At 35.4% G+C, this 26,675-nt stretch overlaps 1 protein-coding gene across 3 annotated transcripts in view; it reads right to left on the reverse strand.

Moving 5' to 3' along the window:
• Positions 1-1,018: 1,018 nt before the first annotated feature.
• Positions 1,019-26,675, reverse strand: part of LOC105663894 (uncharacterized) — a 209,075-nt gene continuing 183,418 nt past the window's right edge. For all 3 annotated transcript variants that reach the window (XM_076540544.1, XM_076540546.1, XM_076540545.1), the window contains 6 exons: positions 25,510-25,819; positions 24,494-24,964; positions 14,488-15,455; positions 10,431-10,722; positions 2,666-3,217; positions 1,019-2,064 (listed from right to left, as the gene is read on the reverse strand). In XM_076540544.1, coding sequence (XP_076396659.1) covers positions 1,150-2,064; positions 2,666-3,217; positions 10,431-10,722; positions 14,488-15,455; positions 24,494-24,964; positions 25,510-25,819 — 3,508 coding nt within the window. In that variant the 3' untranslated portion in view covers positions 1,019-1,149. The remainder of the gene's footprint in view (positions 2,065-2,665; positions 3,218-10,430; positions 10,723-14,487; positions 15,456-24,493; positions 24,965-25,509; positions 25,820-26,675) is intronic.

The following is a 26,675-nucleotide window of genomic DNA, read 5'->3' on the forward strand; positions in this document are numbered from 1 at the left end:
TTTGTTTAATGATATTACCATCCAATGGAATTCTTTTTTGACAACTATCATCAATCCAAATGCTGAGTGCTTTTTCCATCTTCTCAATTATTGGCGCTCGGGGGCGAGCTGCACGTTTTGCGGATGTTGAAGATCCTGCAGCAACTGCACTTCTTATTTCTTTTTCATTTTTCTTAATTGTCCGGACTGTTGCTTCATTCAAATTAAGACTTTTCCCAATGTGAGATGCTTTTTCTCCTTTCAAAAGACGATCCAAGATTTGTATCTTTACTTCCAAAGAAATAAATTTCCTCTTAAATGTTATTTTTTTATCTTTATCGGACATGGCTAGGAGCTGAAACTTAATATCTGAAAAACGAAACACTTTAACACACTCCACCGTGGCTAGACGCAAACTGCCGATCAGCAGCGTGAGACACTTTTGTTTTCAGGCTACAGAGACGAAAAGAAATACTTTCCGCAACATACGTAGAAGTACATTGTTGTACAAATGTTTTTGTAATTTTCTTATTGTGTTAGAGCGAAACCGTGTTATAGGATGCCGAGTTGTCGGAGGGTTTCCGCAATTTATGAATCGTGTTATAGCGAAACCGTGTTATAAGATGCCGTGTTGTAGGAGGGCTACCTGTAAAATAAACCGTAATGTATTATAATTCGTGGAGATGCAACTAAACAATAGGCGTTGCCGCTGCTAGGTTAATAAGTTCATTGTACAACCAACATTTTTGTAATGGAAAAAGTTATTCAGTATCGTCTTAGCTGTATATTTATTCTCTACAATGCAACGTTTCGATAACAGAGATATACTCTGTTATATTTCTGTAAAGTTCTCTAAAAGGAAAATTCACGTAAAAGAACAGGACGATAGTATGAACAATTTAGGGATGACCTGATGGTCTGTCATAGGAGTTTCCCAAACATCACAGTAGGTATATGTGCTTTTACGTGACGTAAATATACACATATGAAGTGCAAATGGGATGGAACGGTTGCACGTAGATTTCTAATAATTATCTGCTTTTTATGTTCTTGTAACTTTATTTGGAAACGTGGTATTTTCAAATAGAGTCGTTCGTATAAAAAAGTTACACATCAGTTACATACGATTGTATAATTTCGGAACCTTCTTTTATTTTCCCCCTTATTTTCTTACTGCTGCCTAATTACATCTAAAGCAAATGTGTCCGAAACAGTTTCCCTATAACTATAATTACTTTTTAATTCTGGATGATGTGGTAGAGCGTATCGTAGTTTATCCCAGAATGAAGGGTCTCCCCACTTTATGTATGTGTGCATGTTTAAGTACGCCTTAAGATCTGGGTCGAAGTCATCAGTAACGTTGATTTCACCATACAGAATTAAAATCACTCTTGTTCTACCTTCACTGAGAGCTTGACAGTGTGCTGCTTTGAATTCCATCCGTCCCCAAACGCTGTTTAGAAAATTAGTTGACAACACTACTATCGTCCGTCTTGAATTTTCGACAGAACGAGCAATTTGGGTTGGTATGTATTCCCCAGCCAGCCACTCACGAAAGTGCACACACAGTTTGAAAGGTCTAGGACCATCTTCCAACTTTTTTATAAGCTCATTCACAACAAAATCTTCGTCATGATGCGAATAACTGATAAACGCATCATACAACTTATTCTTATCTAATTCATCTTCTGTTACCAGCCATAAGCAGAACTCGTGAGCATACAACCATACCTTGATCTCTCGCTGGTATCGATAATATAGTGCTATTACAGTACTAATGATTAATGCAGCAATAATAACAGCGAAACTTGCACCTACTATTAATATCATAACGTTGTTTGGACAGAGATCTTCCATTTTTATCTTTAGTATGGGAATTCTGATATCTCTACATTCTATCATTGATAAATTCAGAATCCTCTTAGAAGTTTGTGACTGGATGAAGTCTACGAAATCCCTTGAGTCGCAATCACATATCCATGGATTACCATGTAGTGTAAGCATTTTTAGAGTCGTAGAATATCTTAAATATTGTATAACTTCTGATTTTAATCTTTTAATGCTGTTATTATGCAGTTCCAAAACCTGAAACCGTTAATTATTAAACTATTAAAACTATTAATTTGTTAAGAGGTTCATAAAAACGTGTGAAAAGATTTACATCAGCAGAGTTACTTTAGTTATCTTACAATTAGATGTAGAGAATACTTTACATTTCAGATATGATGAGTGAAATCCACAAAAAATGTGAAGCACGCGCGAAAACTTTAGGATAAGAATAATTAGTTTGAATGTACTTAGACATCATGAATTATTGTGCTAATACTTTTAACTCAATTGTGTTAATTTTAAAACAATGTTTGCTATTTAGAATCTGCACTATGGTGTTATATTAGCTTGTTATATTGAAACAGATATAGTTAAGTGGAGAACTAAAATGATAACGGTAACGAACGTTCTCTTCTGTCTACTGAATGCTAAAATTATTTAAAATATTAGTAAAGCATTAGTAAGTTTAAAGTACACTCTGGTCGCTTAAAGGTCCTCAGTGACTTTGTTAGTTTCTTGTGGGAACGTACGTTAATATAATCGTGACAAATATTAGCATAAATATGATCATATATAACAATTTCACGTGCATAATAACTAAAATTCAAATTCCCACAGAAACACATACTTTACATACCTCCACATTCAATGGTAATTCCTTCACAGACACATCGCTGATGTTGTTGTTCGCAAGACGTAATTTCGTTAAAAGTGGAATTCCAATAGATTGATTTATTTCGCTACGATAATAAGGAATACCATTCATGTTCGTTGGTACTGCCGTTAAATTTTTGTAGGAGCAATCGATTAAAAATACTTCCTTGTTTGGTTTTTTCCAACAAGAACACTTGGTTGGACATGATTCTGATTTTGGACATTTAAAGGTTTTCCATTGTAATTTGCTCACAACTGTACCATTCGTCCCCTTTGGTCCACTACACGTCAAGTTTTCTGGCATTATATGAACAAATTGTTGAAAAGCAGGGCGCATTTTTTCGTCCAAGTAATAAAGAAAGTCATACAAATTGCAGTCACATATTATAGGATTATTAGCGACTAATATTTCTATGTGTCCTTCTATTGCTTCATAATTCCCCGTTTCCTCCTTTGTGTTGAGCTGAATGTGTTGGATTTTGTTATGTCGTAGGTCCAATATAATGTTATTTTGTATAAATATCAAATCTTTAGTCTAAAAAAGTCATATAATACAGGAACTTGAAACAAATAAATACAATACAAGAACTTGAAACAAATAAATAGAATAAAATTGAATGCACAAAGCAACGAATAAATGACGTAGAAAATCGACCAAAATATTTATTAAAATCTTATCTGCGACAGGCATCTGCGACTTCCAATTTTTCGATTAAGAACTGAATGTTTTAGTTATACAGGATATTTAAATACGTTACGATAGAGAACTATCTCTAACTTGTTAACTGAATGATTGTTAATTTTGTAATTGGAAATTTATTTATTTCTCTTTCTGATCGCGAATTAAAATTAAGTTTGTAATTTAATTGCATCTTAATAACAGTAAAAATTTACTTCGAAATTTAATGTCGAACAAAATTACAGTAATTCTTAAAATTGATAAGATTAGAAATTAATTTAGAATTACAGTACTTTAGATTGAGAATTAAAATGTAATTTCTCAAGTATAAGCTTTGGTTACTAATTAACTGATCTTTTATCGATTATTTTAATTTGTATTATAATTTTTGTTATTATTTCTCGCCTTTATTTTCTTAATCTTGATGCCGTGTGGTCCTTAATATCATCATATCGTTGTCATTAAACCATTTTATATTATATTTGCACGATAAGATGTAAATGCTGATTGTGAGAAAGAGTAATTAATTGCCTCGCTGAATATCGTAGGTGCTGTGAAGATTTGTTTCAAAGACAGTATTGTTATTTTCTTATTACGCTGATTCGGCTACGGGTAATATTCGGTATGTTCGTTGCTTTGGTAGTCGCGGATCGTCAATTTCCGGCGGGTCTACGGCGATTGCGTCAGTCGATTCTATATGTATGTGGCTCCGTGATTAATATCTCTGTACCGCCTTTCTGATATATTAAACATTCCTTTTATTCTTTCAGACATAAACTGATTTATTTGCCCAAAAACCACGACACATATAATATTTCTTGGTCACTTATCTCTCTATAAAATCTACTGAACTTAATTTGTATCGGATTAGGTGAAATCAGTCATACAATAATTTGAATTTCCGTTTAGTTTGGTTTAAATCTTTACGACTGGTACCAACGTCTTAGACATGTTTAAATAATATTTCAAAATTTAGAAAGTGACAAATTTAAAAATTTAGATTTGGTAATTAAGTATTTGGAAGTTCAAAAAATTTACCAGTTTAGAAACTGTAGAATATGAGAATTCGGAAATTTGGAACATTTAGACAGTTGTAACTACAGCCATGTCTTTATGTCATTTAAATTTAACGGTCTATGTTCTTTTCTCCACATTAGAAAGAGCCATTGGTGTCCGAAATTATTCCAATAAATAGAATGCTAAATGATTCCCGAAATTTTGTGCTAATAATAATTTTAAAATTCTAACAACATTGAGCGCCTCGCGTCGAAGAACGAATCGAAATTTCGACAACGCTGATAGCGAGCTCGAGGATCGTTCGCAATGTTGCGAAAGCGAACTGTGCAAAGAAACGCGACTTTGTTGATTGCCCGTTGGTCTTTAGCAACGTAGAAATACAAATATAGCTATCATGACCGCGAACGCAGCTGATTTCTGCGGTGCTCCATTGGAAGAGAGTGAGGTGATTACCACGATCGTCCATTAGAGTAAAGGAGAGTACGAGGTTTAGTTAGCCTCGGACGCGTTGGTCAATACGGGAGAGTACAGAGGTTCTAACTTGGCCGCCCTGGGCTGGAGAGAACAGCAGGATTCCACCGTCGATCGGCTACCAGGGAATGGACGGAAGAACCTTGCAGACACCTCTACTATAACTTTCGAAAATTATTAAATTGTAAAGTTCGAGCACAAAAACTATGTTACGTAAATTCTTCTATGATTGTATAACATGAAACTTAAAAATTTGGAAATTTGATTTGGAACTTTGTAGTTTTGATTTTGTAAGAGTCTACGTTTATATGAATAAATGTATTATTTGTTTTGTCCAGAAATTCCTCAGTGTCCTTCTTCAGCTATTCTGCAACTAACAATCCTATCTTACAATGTTGACACCAAACATAAGAGGAGTCCTCGCGACTCGTCCTGTTCGGATGTCCAGGACTCCTTTGACTCTGAACTCCGGAACACCATCTCTAAACTCTAGAATTTCACCTCCACCGACCGGGACTCCAGGGAGACTCCTTTTTCTTTCCTAGTCCAAGTGTCTATATCCCAATTTTCAAAATTATTGGATTTCTTGAACCGAAGGCAACCTGTCTAGCGTGGCAGGTTTCCGAAATGTACGACTATGGAAAAGTCCGCGCGGTCACATCGACAATTTCCATTTTTAAAAAGATTGAAAATATTAGCGACGAGAACGCTTTAAAGAGTCTACCCCTTCTACTAAAAGGAAAGGTGTTTAAAAATGACATTTTATCGTGGCAAAAGGCGATCGAATTATTAAAATCTACGTTCACCCCATAACAACCAGTGTATCAGATATATACGAAGCTGTTCCGATCAACGCAAAAAGACGATACCCCGACGGACGAATTCGTCAACAGAAACGCACATTACTCGCGGAACTGACGGAACCACACAGAGAAAACGTTCAATTGGACATGATCTATGGTCTTTTAAGTTCATCACTACATACCAAAATCCCGCGGGAGTCAGTTTCTAATTTCAAGGATCTAATCAAGCAGGTTCAAGAAATTGAAGGCTGGGAAAAAGAAACCAGAAACTGCTGTGCAGTGGAACATAAATTCGTGGCTCCATATTCGAAAGATCGTGACCACTGCAACACTAGTGGACGTTTCAGGCACACAAGCATCCACAGCAACCAGTGTCGATTCCAGGCTACTTCGACGCCAAAAGGAAATGACCTGCGACCATCACCAGAAGTAGAAAAGGCCAAACCACAACGCATACAAACAGCCCTACACTGTTATAGTTGTGGAAAAGCTGGATTTGTAAGGAGCAAGTGTCCTAACTGCTCGAAAAATACTAACAAAAGTCGAAATCAAGCTGCTTTCTACTTTGTTAATACGGCGACGATGATGTCCCCTCGTCTCACCGTTCAGCCATCTATTGCTGGCGAGTAGGGTCATGCATTCCTGGACACTGGCGCAAAATGCTCCATAACAAGTCAAAATTTGTATGACTTGCTTAAGAAGAAGGGCATCAAATTCGAGCACAAGAAGATGCAAATTGTGCTAGCGGACGACCATCCACGCATGTGGAATGCTCTAAAGACCGAATTAGACATTCACCTGCGAGAGCGCACGATGAAATCTACCTTTATCGAGTTTCCAGAAAGCAAAAACAACCGGACCCTGCTGGGGATGGATTTCATAGATAATGCCAGAATTGTTTGGAATATCCCACTACAAAGCTAGAAATTCGTTGATATACCGAAGACTGACTTTGAGTTTATTGAAGAGTTGGAAATTGGAGAAATAACTTCAAACAAGGGACAGAAAGGGAAGCAAGAAGCGGCTAATGCAATGGATTGGGAGGAAATCTAAGAGCTGGCGAAATCTTCGCTATCGATATTAAGCCCGATACAAGATGACCACACCACCCTCGAACTATACCTCGAAAGCACCCCAGAGTTGCCGATGCAAATTTCCATCGAAAAAGCTCCAACCGAATGGCCTGGCTTCGACAAATTATTCGATAAATGTCTTCGATCCTTCGAGAAAATGATTTGACTGAAGATCAATGCGATCGAAATAGAAGAAATCAAAGAAGGCGAAGCATCGGACACCTGCACCGAAAAAAAATAAAGCAGCAGGAGCTGTTACTTCAAAAATGGACTCATTTCGTGCAATGGGATCATCCACAGCAGAAACAGTCGACCATTAAGAAACTGAAGACCACGCAGCAATCGCAGTACTTCCTTATCGCACACCACCTGCGAGACTTGATCAACTCCATAAAGAAGTTTATAAGATGCTGGAAAGGGACATTATAGAAGAACGTGAATCACCCCAGGCTACTCCTGTTGTTCTGGTACTAAAAAGGATGGTGGCGTACGAATGTGTGTTAATTATCGAAAACTTAATGCTGTTACTGTCACCGATTCATACCCAATGCCTCAAATTGATGATTTGCTCAATTCGGCAAAGAAGCCTGGTTGCATGAAATCATGGGACCTGCAGTCTCGTTAGCGGCAAATGAGCGTAAGAGAAGAAAACCGTGATAAAACCGCTTTCATGTCACCTTTTGGAATTTTCCGTTTTAAGCGAATGCCTTTTAGGCTCAAAAACGCTCCTGCGACCTTTCACCGGCTCATGGATGATGAAGACAGGTTTGGGATCACACAACGTACTCATCAATTTATACGACTTACGGGTATTATCATCGGACTTTACGGAACATTTAGGAGACCTGAAGGCAGTTTCCGACAGATCAAGATATTTTGGCTTGAGAATGAACAGAGAGAAATGTAATTTCTGCTATTCTAGATTTAAGTACCTCAGTCACATTTTAACTATTTAAGACATTCTATCTGATGCTGAGAAGGTAAAAGCGATACGGGACCCATAAGCTCCGAAGAACTTGAAAGCAGCTGATCTCTTTTCTGCAAAGCTGTTCCTGCTATAGACGATTCGTGCCAAACTTTACTGCCAGCTCAACTCTTGACGAAACTAACGAAGAAGAGAGCCATTTGGGACTGAGCTTCTGATCGGCAAGAAAAAAAAAGCGCTCATAACAGCGACAATTTTGCAGTGTCCCGATGGAACGTAACGCTACTCATGTAAGGATTGCTACAAATCACCAACCGTTCAAATGTTTTACAAGAGGAAGAGGATTCTACACACGTATTACGATAACCCTACAGCAGCGCATTATGCAATCTAGCAAACCCTTCGCTGAATTGCAGCCCGTTATTTCTGAGCGCGGATGAGCCGAGAAGTTGCCGACTACTTGCGATCCTGCGTCAAGTGTCAACAATACAAGGCCGGTAATCTCAAACCAGCCGGTTTGGTACGAACACTGTACCAAAAGACCTGAAGAGATTCAAAGTACTGTCAATAGATCTTTTTGAATCACTGTCAACTACCAAGAAAGAAAATTGCTTGATACTCATGGTTGAAGACGTAGCTTCCCGTTGGGTAGATAATGGAACACAATTTATCAACGGCGTCATGTGTAACGTCCCTGGGGAAACCTTTTTTCTTTCTACCGGCATCATCGCGACAATCTTCTATCCACCGATTAAAATAGTCAATTATCGACCGTAGTCGCCAATTACCGACAGTACATCAGGTATCTATTACCGATTCTATCAAATTCGACAGTCGGTAATCTGTATATATATATATACATATATTATCATTTATATTAATTATCTTATGATTTTGATTTAGAATAGGTAATATTTTCCATAAAAGTAATTGTATATAGAGTTGGAATAATTAAAACAAGATAATATATTATTTTATTATAATTCTAATAAATAGTTTTGTATAAGAAATTTCCGTTACGCTATGATGTGCCTACGTGCCGCGACACTCGCCCGAAATCCTTGAGATCAACGTTAATCCTAGAAAAGGACAAAGATACTATTCTCTGTCTCTGATTTCTATTTATAGCATTATCAGATATTAAATTAATTAAGTAACTAAATCAATTTATATATATATGTAAAATCAATTAGTAACAAACTATTCATGACCGAAACCAGAATTATTTCCTTCAATAAAAGAAAGCTGTAAATCGGAATAGATTTGACTCTCGTAGAATTCGTGCGCAATTGATTAGAAAAGGATAGAAAATATATTTTTCGCTGAAACACCGTTACACTATTATTTTAATACCGAACTGTTAGTCAGAAATTAGAAAGCAATATTTAAAATATAATTAAACCGTTCAATTTTATAATTAATGTATAATAACGAATCTATATGAAAATTGAGATATTCTGACGTCACAGAAACCCGTCTAAAATCAGAACAGTTTTCGCAGTCGAGCTAGTTAGAAGTCTCAGTGCTAAGAATTTGAATTAATAGAAGAATACTGTTCTCACTTTAGCGTCATTTCCGTAATCGACTACACCGCGTTAGATAGTAGTTCAACCTGTCTAATTTTTGCGAAAGCGTATTTAGGTGCGTTTAAAGAATTTCACCTAGGTTGAATTCCACGCGGTGGTAGATTACAAAGCGCTAACATTATTAACTTTGTAAAATTTCATTTATATAAATCTAGATGCCAAATTACACTTAGATAGGATTCATTACTATACGCGTGTCATTACGATAGCGTCGAACATGAAAATCAAATATCAAATTAGTTAATACTACGAATGCGAAGTTTTGCTTTATCAGAGATCCGATTCAGTTACGGTCCAATATAAAGTACTAACTAAGAAGCGAGTTTCATATCGTTAAATTCACAATTATCTATTACATACTGTTTAATTTATCAAATTTTATTATTTCTATTATTATTATTATATCAAGATCTATTTAGTTCCCTATTCTAATTAGTCATTTATAATTTATATACTTTTCTTATTTTGTTGTTATTGTAGTTTGTTAGTTTCATTTCTCATCGTTTATTGAATAAATTTAATTGTTGAAAGATATTGACCTTTGGATTTCACTCCTTAACCGCACACCACAGTCGTTTAGAGGTAAAAGCCGCTCTTTACCTTCTAGCGCTTGTAACTACCTGAACTTAGGTTCCAGGGTCGTTACACATGCAGTAGGTCACACACCGTTTCGACATGCAACAGAACTTCACATCAGTATACCACCCTGCAACCAATCCGGTGGAACGCAAAAACCATGACTTGAAGACTCAATTGGATATTTCCGTGGGAACAAAACCTGGGACGAGAAGCTACCGGACGCCCTTAATGAAGTTCGAGCACCAAAAGCTATGTTCTGTAAATTCTTCTATGATTATATGTATAACATGAAACTTAGAAATTTGTAAATTTGATTTGGAACTTTGTGGTTTTGATTTTGTAAGAGCCTATGTATGTTTATATGAATAAATGTATTATTTTTTTGTTCAGAAATTCGTCAGTGTCCTTCTTGAGTTATCCTGCAACGAACAATCCTATCCTACAATATCATTTATTTAATTTTAACGTTTGATGAGCGTTATGTCTTACCGAATTATTTAGTAAAGTAGTTATTTTAATTATTCTTACATTATTCTTATTCTTTTTTTTATTTTTATACTTTAATTACAAAATAGTTATATTAGTTATTGAATTATTCTTTCTTTTATAACTTACCGATATCTGTGGTATGTTGTTGTAACTGAGATTTAATACACGCAGATGTGGATTGAATGAAAGCCGGTCGTAAGATTTCGTCAAAAAATTCTGTGATATAAGTATCTCCCCGATAGGAGGTATGTCGTCAAGAGATGTTTTGTTAAGAAAAGATAATGAGAATATTTTCGGTAGTTCGACACTTTTTACCGGCGACAACGCGCGAAGAATAGGAATTACATCTTCAAATACTTGTAATTGATTTCGTCCCATATTTAAAACTGTCAATGATTTCAAGTTTTGAAACAGGGTCCTGTAATTTTCACAGTAATATAAATTTGTAATAAGTAAAGTCGAAACACTAAATTATTATACAAAAAGTTAGGTGTTTTATTTAAAAATAGGTATAATGAATCACATATGAAATTGCGAGAGACTTGAAAACAATTTTAACAATACAAGTTAAAAAATGAAAGTTTAACATCGCGGGTTTCGCAATATTTTTCCCTTTGTCGTGATAATGTATTATACGCGTGAGTTCTTAACTCTACAACTATTTTATGAATGGGTCTATTTTTTAAATACACTTTCATTTACTTGAATAATAATTTTTGCAATGATAAGAATTAAAAAAGAAATAATTTAATATTTTGCAAACTTCTTTTGAATAGCGATCTTGAAGATTTCTTTACAAATTAATTAATAAACATTCTCGTATTTTTTTATTAATAACACAATAACAAAGTGGGTTAGTAAAACTTATCTAAAACTATAAATAATGGTATTAAGGCTCGAACAAAATTTCTTGTTTTCGTAGAAGTTATTAAAATAACAAATACAGAGTAACGTTTGTTGTATTAGTCTATTATAACTAGTCTATCGTAGCTAGTAGGGGACGTACCAGCTTGCTTTAACAGTTTATTAAAATATTAATCGCAAGAAAATTTCAGATTTTTAAAAGTGTGTATATTTTATAATTGTCTTTCTTAAGGGGTTATGTGAAATAAAATACACGCGTAGAGTATATCAGAGTAATTCTTATACATATATATAAAGAGAAATCAAACAGTGAAGAACTGTTGAAGAAATCGATGCTTACAAAACGGGCACACAGTTAGAACTAACTAAAGAGACTGCCACGACAGTAAGTACATGCATCTATATTTGGAGTACTCGCAGGTCCCAGACCGTTATTAAAGAATAAGTGAAAAGGATATAAAACAAGAAAACCGTAGCTTACGAGGAAACATATCGAACCGAGATACACCAATTTTAATGAAACTTATGTGAAAGATAGTTCTCACGAAAATATTTGACATGTATTTTTTTATTGGCCATCTTTTACATTAAAGGGGTGAAAATAGCACTCAAAGTTAAAGGCTAAAATCATACTTTTGATAATATTTTCGGAATGAAAGGAAAAAATTGGAAACTTTTTCTTAAACTGTTCGTCTTTAAATAGGAAATTTTTGTGCGTAAAAAACTTTTAATAAACTTTATTTGTTTAAATAATGTGCCATCGCAAACTCGCGTGATAAGATAATAAAATAATTTTAAGAAAAAAAATACGCCGACTTCTAAAAAGTATAAAATAATTTCTATTTCCTAATTAAGTAATTTCTATTTCATTCAATCATACAATTACGTAACAGATATGAATGAAACCTATTTACTAGTTAGGTAGTATATTAAATACATTTCAACCTTTTCGGAGGCGGCGCAAAATTAAAAATACCTCAGTAAACGTTCCTGCCAATAACCAGTTGATTGTGGTATGACGTATTGGAAATTAATAAATCCTGAGAAAGAATACGAACCATTATAGATATATCTGGTAATATACGTAAATGTAACGACTGCATCTTCATTTCGGAACGTTTCTGATATAAATGAAATTGAATCGACTTCGTTCGCATGTGGAAGCCATGGATCTAAGAACCTATAAACAGAGCCCACGACGCGGGAATTACCAAATTTGCGGCAGGTGGGCTCTATGTTTATAGCATATATCGAGTCTTTCCGTCGCATACTCTATGAATCTATCCCTTTGCGGACTACCGCCGCATACATATATGCGTTCTGCGTAAATCATCAAATTGGCCGAAGAACTCATATATGCGTTTGGCGATAACAATTGATTGAGCCGAGAAACGCGTACATGTGTGCATGCACGTAAATCTGTGCATGTACATATAATATGTCCAAAATTTGACTTGGAATGCTATGAACGAAAACCGCGTTTAAGCAGAAACATGCGCTGGCAATTTTTAATGACTATCCTGGCAGGAACTCGGCCCCGCGGTACGGTTCACTTCGAACCGTCCCGTCCGCAAAGGGCTAGATAGACCATAGTTACATTCTATACGCACTAACACATACTTCGCGGCGTGCTGCCGAGTTATATGTACAGAAAAAGAAATAGCTATACAAGCATTGCCTATGTTCGGCTGTCCAAATGTTGACATGTTCAAGAAAAGCTTTTAATTTTGCGCCGCCCCGAAAAGGTTGAAATGTATTTAATATACTACCTAACTAGTAAATAGGTTTCATTCATATCTGTTACGTAATTGTATGATTGAATGAAATAGAAATTACTTAATTAGGAAATAGAAATTATTTTATACTTTTTAGTGCATTTCGAAGTCGGTGTATTTTTTTTCTGAAAATTATTTTATGTTCATATTCAATTATATTAGAAGTCTCGTCAGTCGGTTACAAACTCGTGAAAATGTCAGTTTTGTTCGTTTTGTTCTCAATATGTCTATGTTATTAAATACTATTTTTCTTTAAACCGGACTGTTTTTCTTTACCTAAATAAACACAACAGGAAGGAAACTGACAGTAGGGATGACGAAGGAAACGGTATTTTTTGGGCTTTTCCAGAAATTTTATTGTGGGCCTGTAACAGGCCGCGGACTTGGATTAGGAGGGATGGTTTCGCTCTTGGTTTATAATGTGGTGGTAAAGTATATTTTATTATTGACTTTTTTGACTCTCAATGTTTATGAGGTATGGTGACCCTATGTTGTACGGTGTGTTGTGCCACTGTACAAATATTTTGAATTTATAATTTTTGCTTAAGTTTTTGTACCAAATGTTGAACTATTTTTTGCAACTTTATGTATTAAACTATGGATTAAAATAGGGGATACGTGTTTTTCGAATTTGATTTTTTTAGCGATGATTATTATAGGGTGATAAATTTCAGCCAAGAGACACACATTATCTGCACACTATGTGTTCATACATGAGGCATCGGTAGTTCGAGCTTCATCGAATACGATCGGGCGCGATCGGGCGAGCGGGAAATGTAGACGGTTGGCGCCAAGATAATTCGGCGGGATTACGATTTGGCGCGGAAAATTAGCGAGGGAACAAAGAATCGAATAGCAATTGTTTCGGTTTACGCGGGAATTGGTAACGAACGAGGAAAACGGCGTGGCGTCGCGAGACAGTCCAGTCGTAACCGTTGAAGAAGCACGTCGTCAGAAAAGTTGTCAAATAGTTGTCTGTACTTGATTCTTTATACTTTTGTTGATTTTTATATTCTTATTAAGTTATTAAAACTAAGTTATTGTTATTCCCAAGAAAAACTTTCTTAATCCGTCAACCTCGATAATTTCCGATCCTACATACATATACAGACAGTTGGGTTTATACATCAATTGTTCCAAAAGACCCATCATATGCATGTAACGTTTTGGTAGAAATAACTTAATATAATTTTGTAGATGATAATAAGCAATATCAATTAACCAGTTAACTGTGATTGACGAGTATACTCGTCATGGAGAAATGGCACGATTTTGTGTATTGACGAGTATACTCGTCATGGCTCGATTCTGGCGACACAAAACGGTGCGCGCTCTCAAACGAGGGCGCCACAGTTAACTGGTTAATACATTCGAAAATATATGTATAATTCCATTTGAAGTAAAAGTTTGTCACCTACATGACTTTTTAGCACCTATTTATTAAAAGAACTATGTATCTACAAACGGATTAGCCTATAACAATTTGCAGAAACGCTTTCCGAACAAACACTTAATTTATAGTAGACATGTAATAACAAACTTACGCGCTGATAGAAGTGATGCGGTTCCCTTCCAAATTTAGGTGTATCAATTCGTCCGTTCGGAAGAAAATTTCATCTGGTAGTGTAGTCAGTTTATTGTAACTGAGGTTCAGCTCCAACAAATGGCGTAATTGGTAAAAAACACTTTCATCTAGTGACAGCAAATCATTTCTCCCCAAACTGATATTTTCTAATGATTCAAGACTCCAAAATATATTTTTCGGCAACATGATCCAACCGTTATATTCTAATTTTAGCTCCTTAAGTTGCGTCAAATTTCCGAAAAATGTTTCTGGTAGAGTCATATTATTTCTATTATTGCATAAACTTATACGTTTCAATTTAGTGTTCTGCTTCAGTAAATGTGTCGGTAATGAGTTAAAGCTGTTGTTGTCTAATTTCAGCACTTCCATATTTTCCATCATTGCGAAAATGTTTTCTGGCAGAGAGTTTAAGTTGTTGGAACTGAGGTCTAAAGATCTCAAAGAAACGAGTTTGTCGAATATACCGGACTCAAGCTGTGTCAAGTTATTCAATGAAAAGTTTAACGTCTGTAGCTTCGTCAGAGGATCGAATGTACCGGATTCAATTCCATTAATTGAGTTGTTACTCAGTTTTAGCACTTTAAGTGTTGAAGTATTATCAAAAATCCTTGGAGCTAAACGTACCCTGTTATTCCGTAAATCGAGAACAACAAGGTGAGGAACATCCGCGAAAATGTCACTACTAAGGTGCGTTATACCATTGCTTGATAGAATTATCTGCTGTAAATGTGGGAAACCTTTCAAATGATTCCTGGTTAGAATGGTGCTCAAATCACCAAACGGCTTGAACAGTAATTTTTTCACTTCCTGTCTGCCAGTTGGGCTCGCGTAGTCTCCTAGGCTCCAGTTCATTGACAGATGGCACATCTGCTTGAACGAGTGATTAAACAAGTCAAAGGTTGACCGTTGTTGCTTGTGACACGGCATCTAAACAGGAGAAAAATTTTTAACGGACTAACTGACATTATGTTTACTGATTTCGAATTTGACTATTGTAAGGAGTTGAGCAAAGACATAATATTAAGAAAGATGATTAATTTATTTTTTATCAGCGAGGAATTTTTAGAGCGTGATGTATTACTCTACTGTTCACTTATTGCAATAGAACAGCAATATGGTTACAGTTTTAATATAAATTTTATATGTTTTTCGTTATTAACGACTGAGTTTCTGAATTCTTATTTTGCTTTTATTTATTTTTTGTTATTGATATCTCTTAATTATACGCTTTATTTCCATTGTGACGGTTTCTCTTCTATACTTATGACGACTAAACGGTGCATAAGATCAAGACTTGATATTCTCGTTAGTACTCAACGAGACTTCCTATTCATACAAATAGTTCCTGTCCATCCCTTCCATGGATCTCCGCGTCTAAAACAAAGGCTTGCTAGGTTACTTTACTGATAAGTCCACTAGCAGGTCCCGGACGGAACGCCCTCTCCCTCTCTTTCATTTTTCGTAGTCCTTCCACTAGCTAGTTAAACCGCCAAATCCATATTATTACAATACTTGACAATGCATTGTGAGTTCGATCGAAATCAGCATGGTTGTAATACTTTGCTATTTCTTATTAAAGTGTATAAATATTATGTGGATTATGGAAAAATATTAATTTCATTTTTGAAATGGTTTGGATTATTTTAAATACGCAAAGAGCAAAATTACTGAATAAGAAGGAAATGATCGAAATATCAGCTTATAGAAATACGGGACATGATTAATAACTTAATTCGATTAGGAGATAGAAAGCTGGATGGCACCGATGAAATCGTGAGTCGATACTATAACGCTGCGAGTAAAATCGAATCGATGACAACCACCAGAACTTCATCAGCGCGAATCAATGACGCATTCGGTAACGCGGTGTGGTATTATAATACCACAATACTAGATGGGTGACGCGCCCTGAAATTTCCGGTAGCCGAACTACCGAAATTCGACAGAAGTATCGACAAATGGCTTTTTAGGATGGCATTCTAAATATTATCACAACGCGTGGCGCCTTTTAGTCGATTCGTACAAGAAACGGCGTATACTCGTGACGAAATATTACGACCCCATTATTTATATAAATTCAGTGACCAAGGCAACTTCTAAGGGGCTCGCAAAACTAATCGATGAGATTCGGCAACATATTAGCATGTTGAAGTTGTTGGGATTCGATCCGGATCCGGGTTTCATTATTCGCGTAATGGAAAGGGCGCTGCCGGGTAAATCCGCCAAAAATGGGAAGAAACACTGAATTTAGACGTCCTTCCCACGTTAGATCAATTTTACACATTTATTCGTGAAACCTCGTTCCGATCGGTCACGTTCGAGCAAGATATCGGTCGCGACAATACCGTAATGGAAGGAAAACGTCGATCCGATCATGATTCGCGCGCGGTAAAAACACGTAAAATCGAGTCTGGTGCGCGGGCATTTGGTACTGATACTATGTGTTAGCGTCAACGTATTTTTAAGGGTCTTCAAACGCAATTAGCTGACGCTATTTTGCCTTTGAACACTTTATGATAGGAATAGTGTTCCTAGGGATCTAGCCACGGAGTGGGGAAGGTGAGAACGCTGAAAGAGAACGAATGAAGTTCGGCACATTTGTAACATCCCTGGGGAAACGTTTTTTTTTCCTATCGCCAAAATCACGACAATCTTGTACCCACCGACTAGAATAGTTAATTACCGACAGTGATTGCCAAAATTACCGACAATACATCACGTATCTATTATCGAATATACTAGATTCGACAGTCGGTAATCAGTATATCTATATATATTATCGTTTATATTAATTATCTTATGATTTTGATTTAGAGTAGGTAATATCTCCCATAAAAGTAATTGAATATTGAGTTAGAATAATTAAAACAAGATAATATATTATTTTATTATAATTCTAATAAATAGTTTTGTATGAGAAATTTCCGTTACGCTGCGATGTGCCTACGTGCCGCGATGCTCGCCCGAAATCGTTGAGATCAGCGCTAATCCTAGAAAGGACAAAGATACTATTTCTATTTACGGCATTATTAGATATTAAATTAATTAATTAACTAAATCAATTTATATACGTAAAATCAACCAGTATTAAACTATCCTTGGCCGGAACCAAAATTATTTCCTTCAATTAAAAAACTGTAAATCCGAATAGATTCAGCTCTCGTAGAATTCGTGCGCAGTTGATTAGAAAAGGACAGAAAATACATTTTTCGGTAAAACACCTTTATACATACTGTTATTTTAATATCGAACTGTTAGTCAGAAATTAGAGAGCAATATTTAAAACATAATTAAACCATTCAATTTTATAATTAATGTATAATAACGAAATTATATGAAAATTTAGATATTCTGACGTCACAGAAATTCCAGGAATTCGGCGAACCTGCGAATATAAAAGGACGAGCGAAACCCGTCTAAAATCAGAACTGTCTTCGCAGTCGAGCACGATAGAAGTCTCTTTGATAAAAATAACTAGGAACAGTTTTTGCTGTCAAGAGCCGCAACAAATCTTTATACTTGATTGGTCACGCGGGTATATGCCATTTAGATACTTGGTCGTGGGTCGTTTTAGTAGCTGACTAACGCAGAGCTCCCTAATTAAGCGATCTGGTTTCGGTTGTCAGTGTTCGTCTTGGTTAAAAGGGTCATGGACAATTAGTTGTCGAGTCGAATTATAAAAGAGTAACTGTTCCGAATAGTAATTCATTAAATTCAGATAATTTTTGGTCACTTGAGTTAATAAAAGAATACTGTTCTCACTTTAGCGTCTTTTCCGTAGTCGACTACACCACGTTAGATAGTAGTAAAATCTGTCTAATTTTTGCGACAGCGTATTTAGGTGCGCTTAGAGAATTTCACTTAGGTCGAATTCCTCGCGGCGGTAGACTATACAGATTCATTATTACAAGCGTGTTAATCAAGTAAAATCTTGTCATTGCGATAGCTTCGAATACGAGAATCGAATATATATAAATTATATCAAATTTAGTTAATATTACGAAAAGCGAAGTTAACTTTATCAGAGATCCGAATTAGATACGGTCCAATATAAAGTATTAACCAGCGAATTTCATTTCATTATTATCTATTACATATTGTTTAAATTGTCAAATTCTATTATTCCTATTACTACTATTATTTCAAAAGCTATTTTTCTTTATTCTAATTAATCATTTATAATCTATATACTTTCTTTATTTTGTTGTTATAGTTGTTTGTTAGTTTCATGTTTTATCGTTTATTGAATAAATCTAATTGTTGAAAGATATTGACCTGTGGATTTCACTCCTTAACCGCACACCACACGAATCCCACAATCTTTATTTGCGAAATCGAGTCGTTTAGGGGTAAAGGCCGCTCTTTACCTTTTAGTGATTGTAACAAACTGAACTTAGGTTCCAAGGATGTTACACATTTACCATGAATCGAGCATGAAAAGAAATGAATGAGGCCGAAATGAATGTACTTTCCATCGTGATACATGGCGTTTGGTCGTGAATGCTCGTAAATGATTCAGCTATCTTATTCCTTCTGGTAAGAGGACTCTGTTGAATCACTGAGCACTTACCTCAAAATCCGAATCGCTACGCATTGTGTGAAAGTAAAAAACTTATATTTTCTGACATACGGGTACTTGTACGTATTGCAATCAATTCCATTTTGTTCTTAACTGCCCGACATTTAGTAAATTAACCATATCGCAGCGGTGGGACGCAGTTAAACACAAGGAACTATGAACTATGAAAAACTTTCTTCGTTCCTACTGCAAACAATGCAAATCGTCGCGATGTGAGCACTGCGAGAATTTTCATCATACTTTACTTCATCATTTGGGGAAACAACAAACATCCGCCGTGCCGTCAACATCAGCGTCAAAATCCTTGAACGAAACGGTCAAATCAGAATCTTCTGAATGAGAATTAAAAATCGCATTAACTACTATGTATCGCACTTCCCGATCGCAGTTAATGATGAGCGTGATAGTTCGCATTCGACAGCAAACGGAACATTTGCGGAGGCCCGCGCGCTTCTCGATACTTGCCCGACAGCTCACTTTGTTATGGAAAAACTCGCAAGACAATTGAAGTTTTCAACGCCACTGTGTTCAGTTCCAATCAACGCGATTAACGAAATTACTACGATGTCAAAGAGCCTTAATAAGATAACATTCCGGTCACGACGTAACGAATTTCAAAAGTCTTTAGCGTATTTAACTGTTCCGCAAATCACTAAATCTGTAGCGGACGAACGATTCCCGTGTGAATCTATCAATATTCTGTCAAATTTACTTCTCGTCGATCCCGAGTTTCATATACTGCGACCCGTCAATCTTTTAATCTGTTCTGGAGCCACTTCATCGTTAATCTTGATAGGGCAAATTAATTTATCTCGCAATGACTGCGATTGCGTTTTACAGAAAACCTAACTCGGATGGATAATAGTAGACGACACAGTAGATAGCGCGGAGAATTAAAAGATCATGTGCAATTTATTAGAGCTCAAAGAACAAATCGCCAAATTTTAGTTAATAAAAAACGTGAACGCGGAAACAAAATTTCGGAAGAATCGTTAAGCGAAACGCACTATTCTCAAACCACGACGCGTAGCGAAAGCAGGCGATACTTATTGTTAGTGCGATTACCGTTCCAATCCGGTGATAGGGATTTCGGGGACTCTCAACGACTTGTTTTACAAACGTTTTCGTGCGTTGCAGAAAAAATTAAATTCAGATTCGGTGCAAAAATCGGAATACGCGAAAATCATACAAGAGTACATTAATTTCCGGCACACGTCGCAGGTAGACGACGAATCCGTAAGCGGTTACTATATACCTCATCACGCCGTGATAAAGACTACGAGCGCGACTATCAAGGTCCGGGTCGTCTACGACGCATTGGCCACATCAGACAAGAACATTGTGTTAAGTAATAGGCTCATGATCGGTCCCACAATTCAAAATAAACTTCTTGATCACCTACTCCGATTTCGCACACATACATGTCATCACTGCCGACATGGAAAAGATGTACCGACAAATTTTAATACATCCGGAAGATCGGAAATAGCGACGCTTATTTTGGTATGAAAATAATCGTGTCTGAACGTTCGAACTTAATACCGTCACCTTCGGTGTATCATCCGCTTCATTTCTTGCGATCCGTACAGTACAACAACTCGGAGCGACGAGAGCGATTTTCCCTATGCCTCCAAAGCCTAAAACGCTATTTACCTATATGTCAATGACGTCTTAACAGAGGCAAACACTCTGGACGAAGTTCTCAAAATACGCGACGAGGCAGTAGAACTATTTAAACGCGGCGGATTGAACATCCGCCAATACGCCTCGAATCATAATCACGTTCTCCACAATATTAATGAAAAACTTCTCGGTTCGGAGTGCACAATCGATAAAAATCCAATGATAAAGACTAGGAATCGGATGGTATGCGCACGGGGATCAACTCGTGTACACGGTAAAATCACTCGATTTCCCTGTCAAATTGACTAAACTCGACATTTTATCGGAAATCGAGAAAATTTTCGACCCCTTCGGGCTTCATCCAATTTGGATCATCAGAATTTAAAGAATGCGTAATCGAGTTTGTAACAATCAAAAACATGATGTGGCATTTCAATCCACCGTCAACACCCCACTTTGGAGGCATTTGGAAGGTCGTGATCAAGTCATTTAAACATCATTTCAGACGCGTTGTAGGCGAACGACATTTTACATTCGAAAAAGTCAATACGTTTGAAATAGAAATCGAAGCAATTTTAAACTCACGATCGTTATGCCCTATTTCGTCAGATCTAAACGACCCTATCGCATTAACACATGCGCACATATTAGTCGTCCGCTCACGATGCTACTGGAAGATAATCGTTTAGTTTCAGAAAATCGACTGACTTCCTGGAAAGTTATCAGTAAGGCTTCTCAAGTCTTCTGGGAATACCTAAATGAACTACGAATGCGCCAGAAATGGCTCAAATCTAGCGGGCAGCTAAAGATCGACGCAATCGTCATCCTGATGGACAGAAATCGGCCCTGCATGCGATAGAAGTTGGGCAGAGTAACGGAGATGCATCCCGGTGGTGATGGAGAAGTCTGAGTCGTCAAGACCGCAAACGGCATCGTGAAACGCAACACAACTCAATTACATCCAATTAATCGAGAATATTTAAAATAATTGTACCATTTTGTAATAAACTGTTTATACAGTATTGCCTCGAAACAAGCAACACGCTTGGGACCGGCCAGTTGCTTATTTCGAGGGTGGTATGCTATTCGGCTTGCCTTTGTTCCCGAGCGCGCCGACGGTAGCGGTAAACTATAAAGTAATCATTCGAGCTGCGATGTTATTCTTTAGACGAGGACAGAACATAACATGCTTTCCCTTTTTAATACTAGTAAAAATTCGTGAATGGAACATGTATATAATACATATTGCCTCGAAACAGGCAACAGTTTCGAGCCTCGAAATTAGCAACTGGCCGATCCCGAGCTAGTTGTTTGTTACGAATCAATGTAGAATCAAATGAATGGATCACGCTCTAATTCCTAACTTGTCACACTTCATCTTATTTTTTTACAATTATGTGAATATCAGTATACAGCTACATATGTATGTGTTGTGTTATTATTGTGTATTGTATATGTATAATTCATATAGTATTATTATATTGTATATTCTATATACTGCATTACACTTAAATGATGTTTCATTTGATTGTTAAATAGATTTATTCAAATTATTAACTAGGCATTAAAATTAAAAAAAAAACAAACCAGCACTATAATTTCAGAAAATATATTTTTCGTAATACTCCAAAATCGCTATGTGTTAGAGTGAGAAAACAATACATTTATTAAACTTAAATAATTTTTCCTCCAATTTTTTTTTATTTGTGTTATATAAATTAATTGAAATTATAAGTAAAAATATACATGAAATTATTGATCATTGTCAACCATTAGATTTAAAAAAAAAAAAAAACATTGATATAATATAATTTCGGAGAATATACTTTTCATAATACGACAGAATCGCTATGCATCAGAGTGAGAAAACAATACATATGTTTTGTCCTCTTTCCGCTATACTGTTCAGTCAACCGTGAAAATTTATGACTTCTTCGGTTTCGCGGACCTCTCACTCCTTCTCGGATCTCTCACTCGGCGGCGGACTTCAATCAAAAAAGTGGGGATAAAAATTTGCTAATTTCGAGGCTCGAAACTGTTGCTTGTTTCGAGGCAATACTGTACTTATAACACACGATACACCACTCGTCAACAAACAATGACATTGCCAGCTTCACTCGCAACGGGGGGAGTATGTTCGGACGCGAACTTAGACCTTTGCCGCGACTAAGGAATTTATTACAGCGCTCAAGTTGTTCGACGTGTAAATCTCTGTGAATAACCTTATACCTCGAAATACGGGTCACCGAGGACCCTTTTGTCTGTCAAATTCTGTCCGGGCCGATCTTACAAGGGACGTCACCCAATTGATACACGCCAATTTTTCTGAAATTTTTATTGGTTATAGAACTCGAAAAAATATTTTACACGTATTTTTTTTATCGGCGAATATTCACTTTGAAGTGGTAAAAATATCCCTTAAAGTTGAGGTTGAAAACACTATTTTCGCAAATATCTCGGGAACTATTGGGCATAGACAAAAAATTCAAAGTGCAAATTTTTCTGTTTTAGAAGGCCAATAATATGACATGGAATTTTGAAAAAATATGTTAAAAATTAACATTATATTGCAACTTTTTAAATAAACTATTGAACTATTTTTATCAAATTTCGCGTACGTAAACTATGTGCCCAAAGAAAAAATACGGATAAATTGGAATTTTTAATTTCGCTCTTGGAAAAAATATTACTGTCGTTGATGTTATACGTACATTTTATACCTTCCGTTCGGTGCACGACTGATTTCTATACATAATATTCTGGAAATCATATTATATTACATTTTTTATACTACTCTATTTATAAAAAGGATTTGAAGGTCCATAGGCATGTGCTTGCCATAAATCGGCTAACTGCTATACCTTCTTTTCTCGCAATTTTAACAAATAATAGACTTTTCTTAACTGTCACTCTCTAAAACACGAGGGTGTTCGGCAGTTAGTAAATATAAAAAATATACCGCCACCATAGATTTCTTTCTTGAAGTAATGCGATAAAGCATTAAAATGAATTTCAAATTAATTTGCATATTTTAAAGGCATCAATACAGTTTTCAAACTCTTATAAAAGCCTTGAAACTTTTTTTGAGATTGCACCTATTCTCCGATTTACACTGAAGACAGGTTCCTTAGAAAACCGTGTAAATTGAAATCGTAAATTTTTGTACGTAAAATCGTGCAAATCAAGTTAAAAAAAATTCAGTTTCTCATAAAAAATTCCAGTTATTCGTGTCAGACAGTAAATCTTTGAGAATAAGTTTCACTCTCTAAAATCGAGTATTTCTTGATATAACAAAAGAAAATGTGTCACTTATTGTTAGTTGTTTAAGTGCTACAGAAGAAAAATTAAAATCTTTACAGGATGAAAGGGTACGACTGTTTATGACAAAAAGTTGAATACTACAAAAATTGTTGCTGAAATAAAATGTCGTTAATTATGATAATATTCCACTCAACTCAAAGCATGCGGATATAAAATTCTTGTTCATCAGATGAAGCTAAATAATTTTCAAATAAAACATTTTAAGACTTTTTGAAAATGTATATTTTATATGCAAATATTCTAGTTGCATCAGTTTTATGTTATATTGAAGTAATGTTTTATTGTTTTCAAGTGACATTCAATAGAACTAAATTCAATAAAATTATTTATGAGAAATGAAGAAATTTCAATTGCTTAAGAATATAATATCTTACGTACCAGCGTAACATATTATATTCGTATATTACATATTATTATAACATAACAATATAATGTTACGTACCAGCTCTGGTATTAATATATTTTTATGTGATAATGCAGACTCCCAGGGAATTTCAGCATCCACTAAATATTTAGAGGCACAATCAACCACAAATATTCTGTACCTTTCTTTTTCTCTACAAATGCACTGTTTTACATGTGATTTCGAGTTTAGATATTTGGAAGTCTTTGATTCTAAACTAATCACAGACACATTATACATCTGTTCCGGTCCATGACAAATTAAATCATATCCTGGGTATACAATGAAATAATTTCGAACGTAAGGATGCATTTTTCCCTCCAAGTAGCGGACAAAATCGTATAGATTGCAGTCGCATATTACAGGATTGCTGCCGACGAATATGTTTACGGCACGTGTTTTATTTTGATATTTCGCTATTTCTTCTGCCCGAGTCATATAAATATGCTGTATTTTATTATGTTGGAGGTATACTGTAATGTTGTCCGATACAAATTGTAGATCTTCAGCCTGAAATAAAGTCATACAACAAAGAAGTTATTTAGAGATTATAATTAAACAAATGTGATGATTATACCATTTATGGTCGCTGTCTTTTTTATTTAGTATGTATTAAATATTCTTATTTAAATTTGTTTGAATGCATAAGCCCACTTAAGTGGAGATTGTGTAGGCATCATTGACTATTAGTACACTTTACATTCTCATTCTACTATTTAATTCAGTAGTCCAGTAATTTCCACGCGTTCACAAACAATGCTTAACGTGTGATTAATTATATTCGAACATAGCTCACTTTTTTAAACAATATTTAAAGAAGATATGGCCGAAATAAACAAAACTTTTGTTTATATTGTTATTGTTATTTCGAACTATTAATTAAGAAAATGCTAATATTGAAATTATAGAAAAAGAAACAGAAACAATTTGTGGAATATTACAGACAAATATAACTCTTTGATAAAACAGATACGAGTTATGTAACTGTATTGATTTATAATTACAGCTTTTCAATTGTACTTTTTCGTGGAGCACGGAATTTTTGGTTAACTTACTGATATGTGAGATATTTCGTTGTGCCTCAGATTCAATATCCGCAGCTGTGTGTGGTCCTTAACCCAGTCTTCGAATATGTGTGATATATTGTTGTTGCGCAAATTTAATACATTGAGAGAAGTGCAGTTGTGAAAAGGTGATTTGTTTCCGTATTCATTTTTGATCGAAGACGACAATGTAAGTTGATTATAGGATAAATCAGCACTCCGTAAATTCTTCAGGGAATTAAAACTAGTATCTTCCATTTCTTGCAATCGATTATATGACAAATCCAATAATTCCAACGATTTCAAGTTGCTAAACAGATCCCTGTAATTTTTAACAGAAGAAATTTCGCAGAAGCAGTATGAATTTTGAAAATGAAAAGATATCTTAATACCGACTAAATGAAGTGTATTGTTTTAACACGAGGTACATGCCAAATGTATCGAGTCATGTTGTTGGGGTATTATAACATAAGCCAATTATAAATTAATGTTGAAGAAAAGTCAATTGGTATTATATAGAACAAATATAAATGCATTAACTCTGTTTTTTTGTGAATACGTTTCAAATATTATGAAGTCTATGTAATTTAACCTGGACGTTATTAATACTTATTTTGATGGCACAGTATATACTTTTAAGAATCTGAAGAACAATGATTTTGAATGAAGCATCTTAAGAGGTTCAATACGAAATATTTTTTCTCTGAATTATGTTATTACTTCGTAAAATGAATTTTCTGTTCTTTATAATACTTAATAACACTTCTAAGATCATATAAATTGTAATAATACATAACAATAATTCGACAATGATTTCGAAAACGCACGACCTCTCTTATTTCGATGATTTTTTAATACATCATAGAATCAGTCTTTCATACATACAGGGTTTGTCCAATAAGTATCTGGATTGATATCCTAAAATGAAGTGCGTTGAAGATATACGTACATTGAGTTAATAATCTTCAAAGTATGCCCCTCCTGCATCAATACACCGTTGCCAGCGGGTTTTCCATTGTTTATACGCTTCCTGGAAGTCGGCAAGCGTAAGACTGTTCAGGCACTCCGTCGAAGCCGCTTGAACCGCCTCAATCGTCCCGAAACAATGTCCTTTAAGGCTTCTTTTAATGCGAGGGAACAGAAAAAAATCAGAGGGTGCCATATCTGGACTGTAGGGT

The sequence above is a fragment of the Megachile rotundata genome, chromosome 15 (genome assembly GCF_050947335.1).
Source record: "Megachile rotundata isolate GNS110a chromosome 15, iyMegRotu1, whole genome shotgun sequence".
NCBI lineage: Eukaryota > Metazoa > Arthropoda > Insecta > Hymenoptera > Megachilidae > Megachile > Megachile rotundata.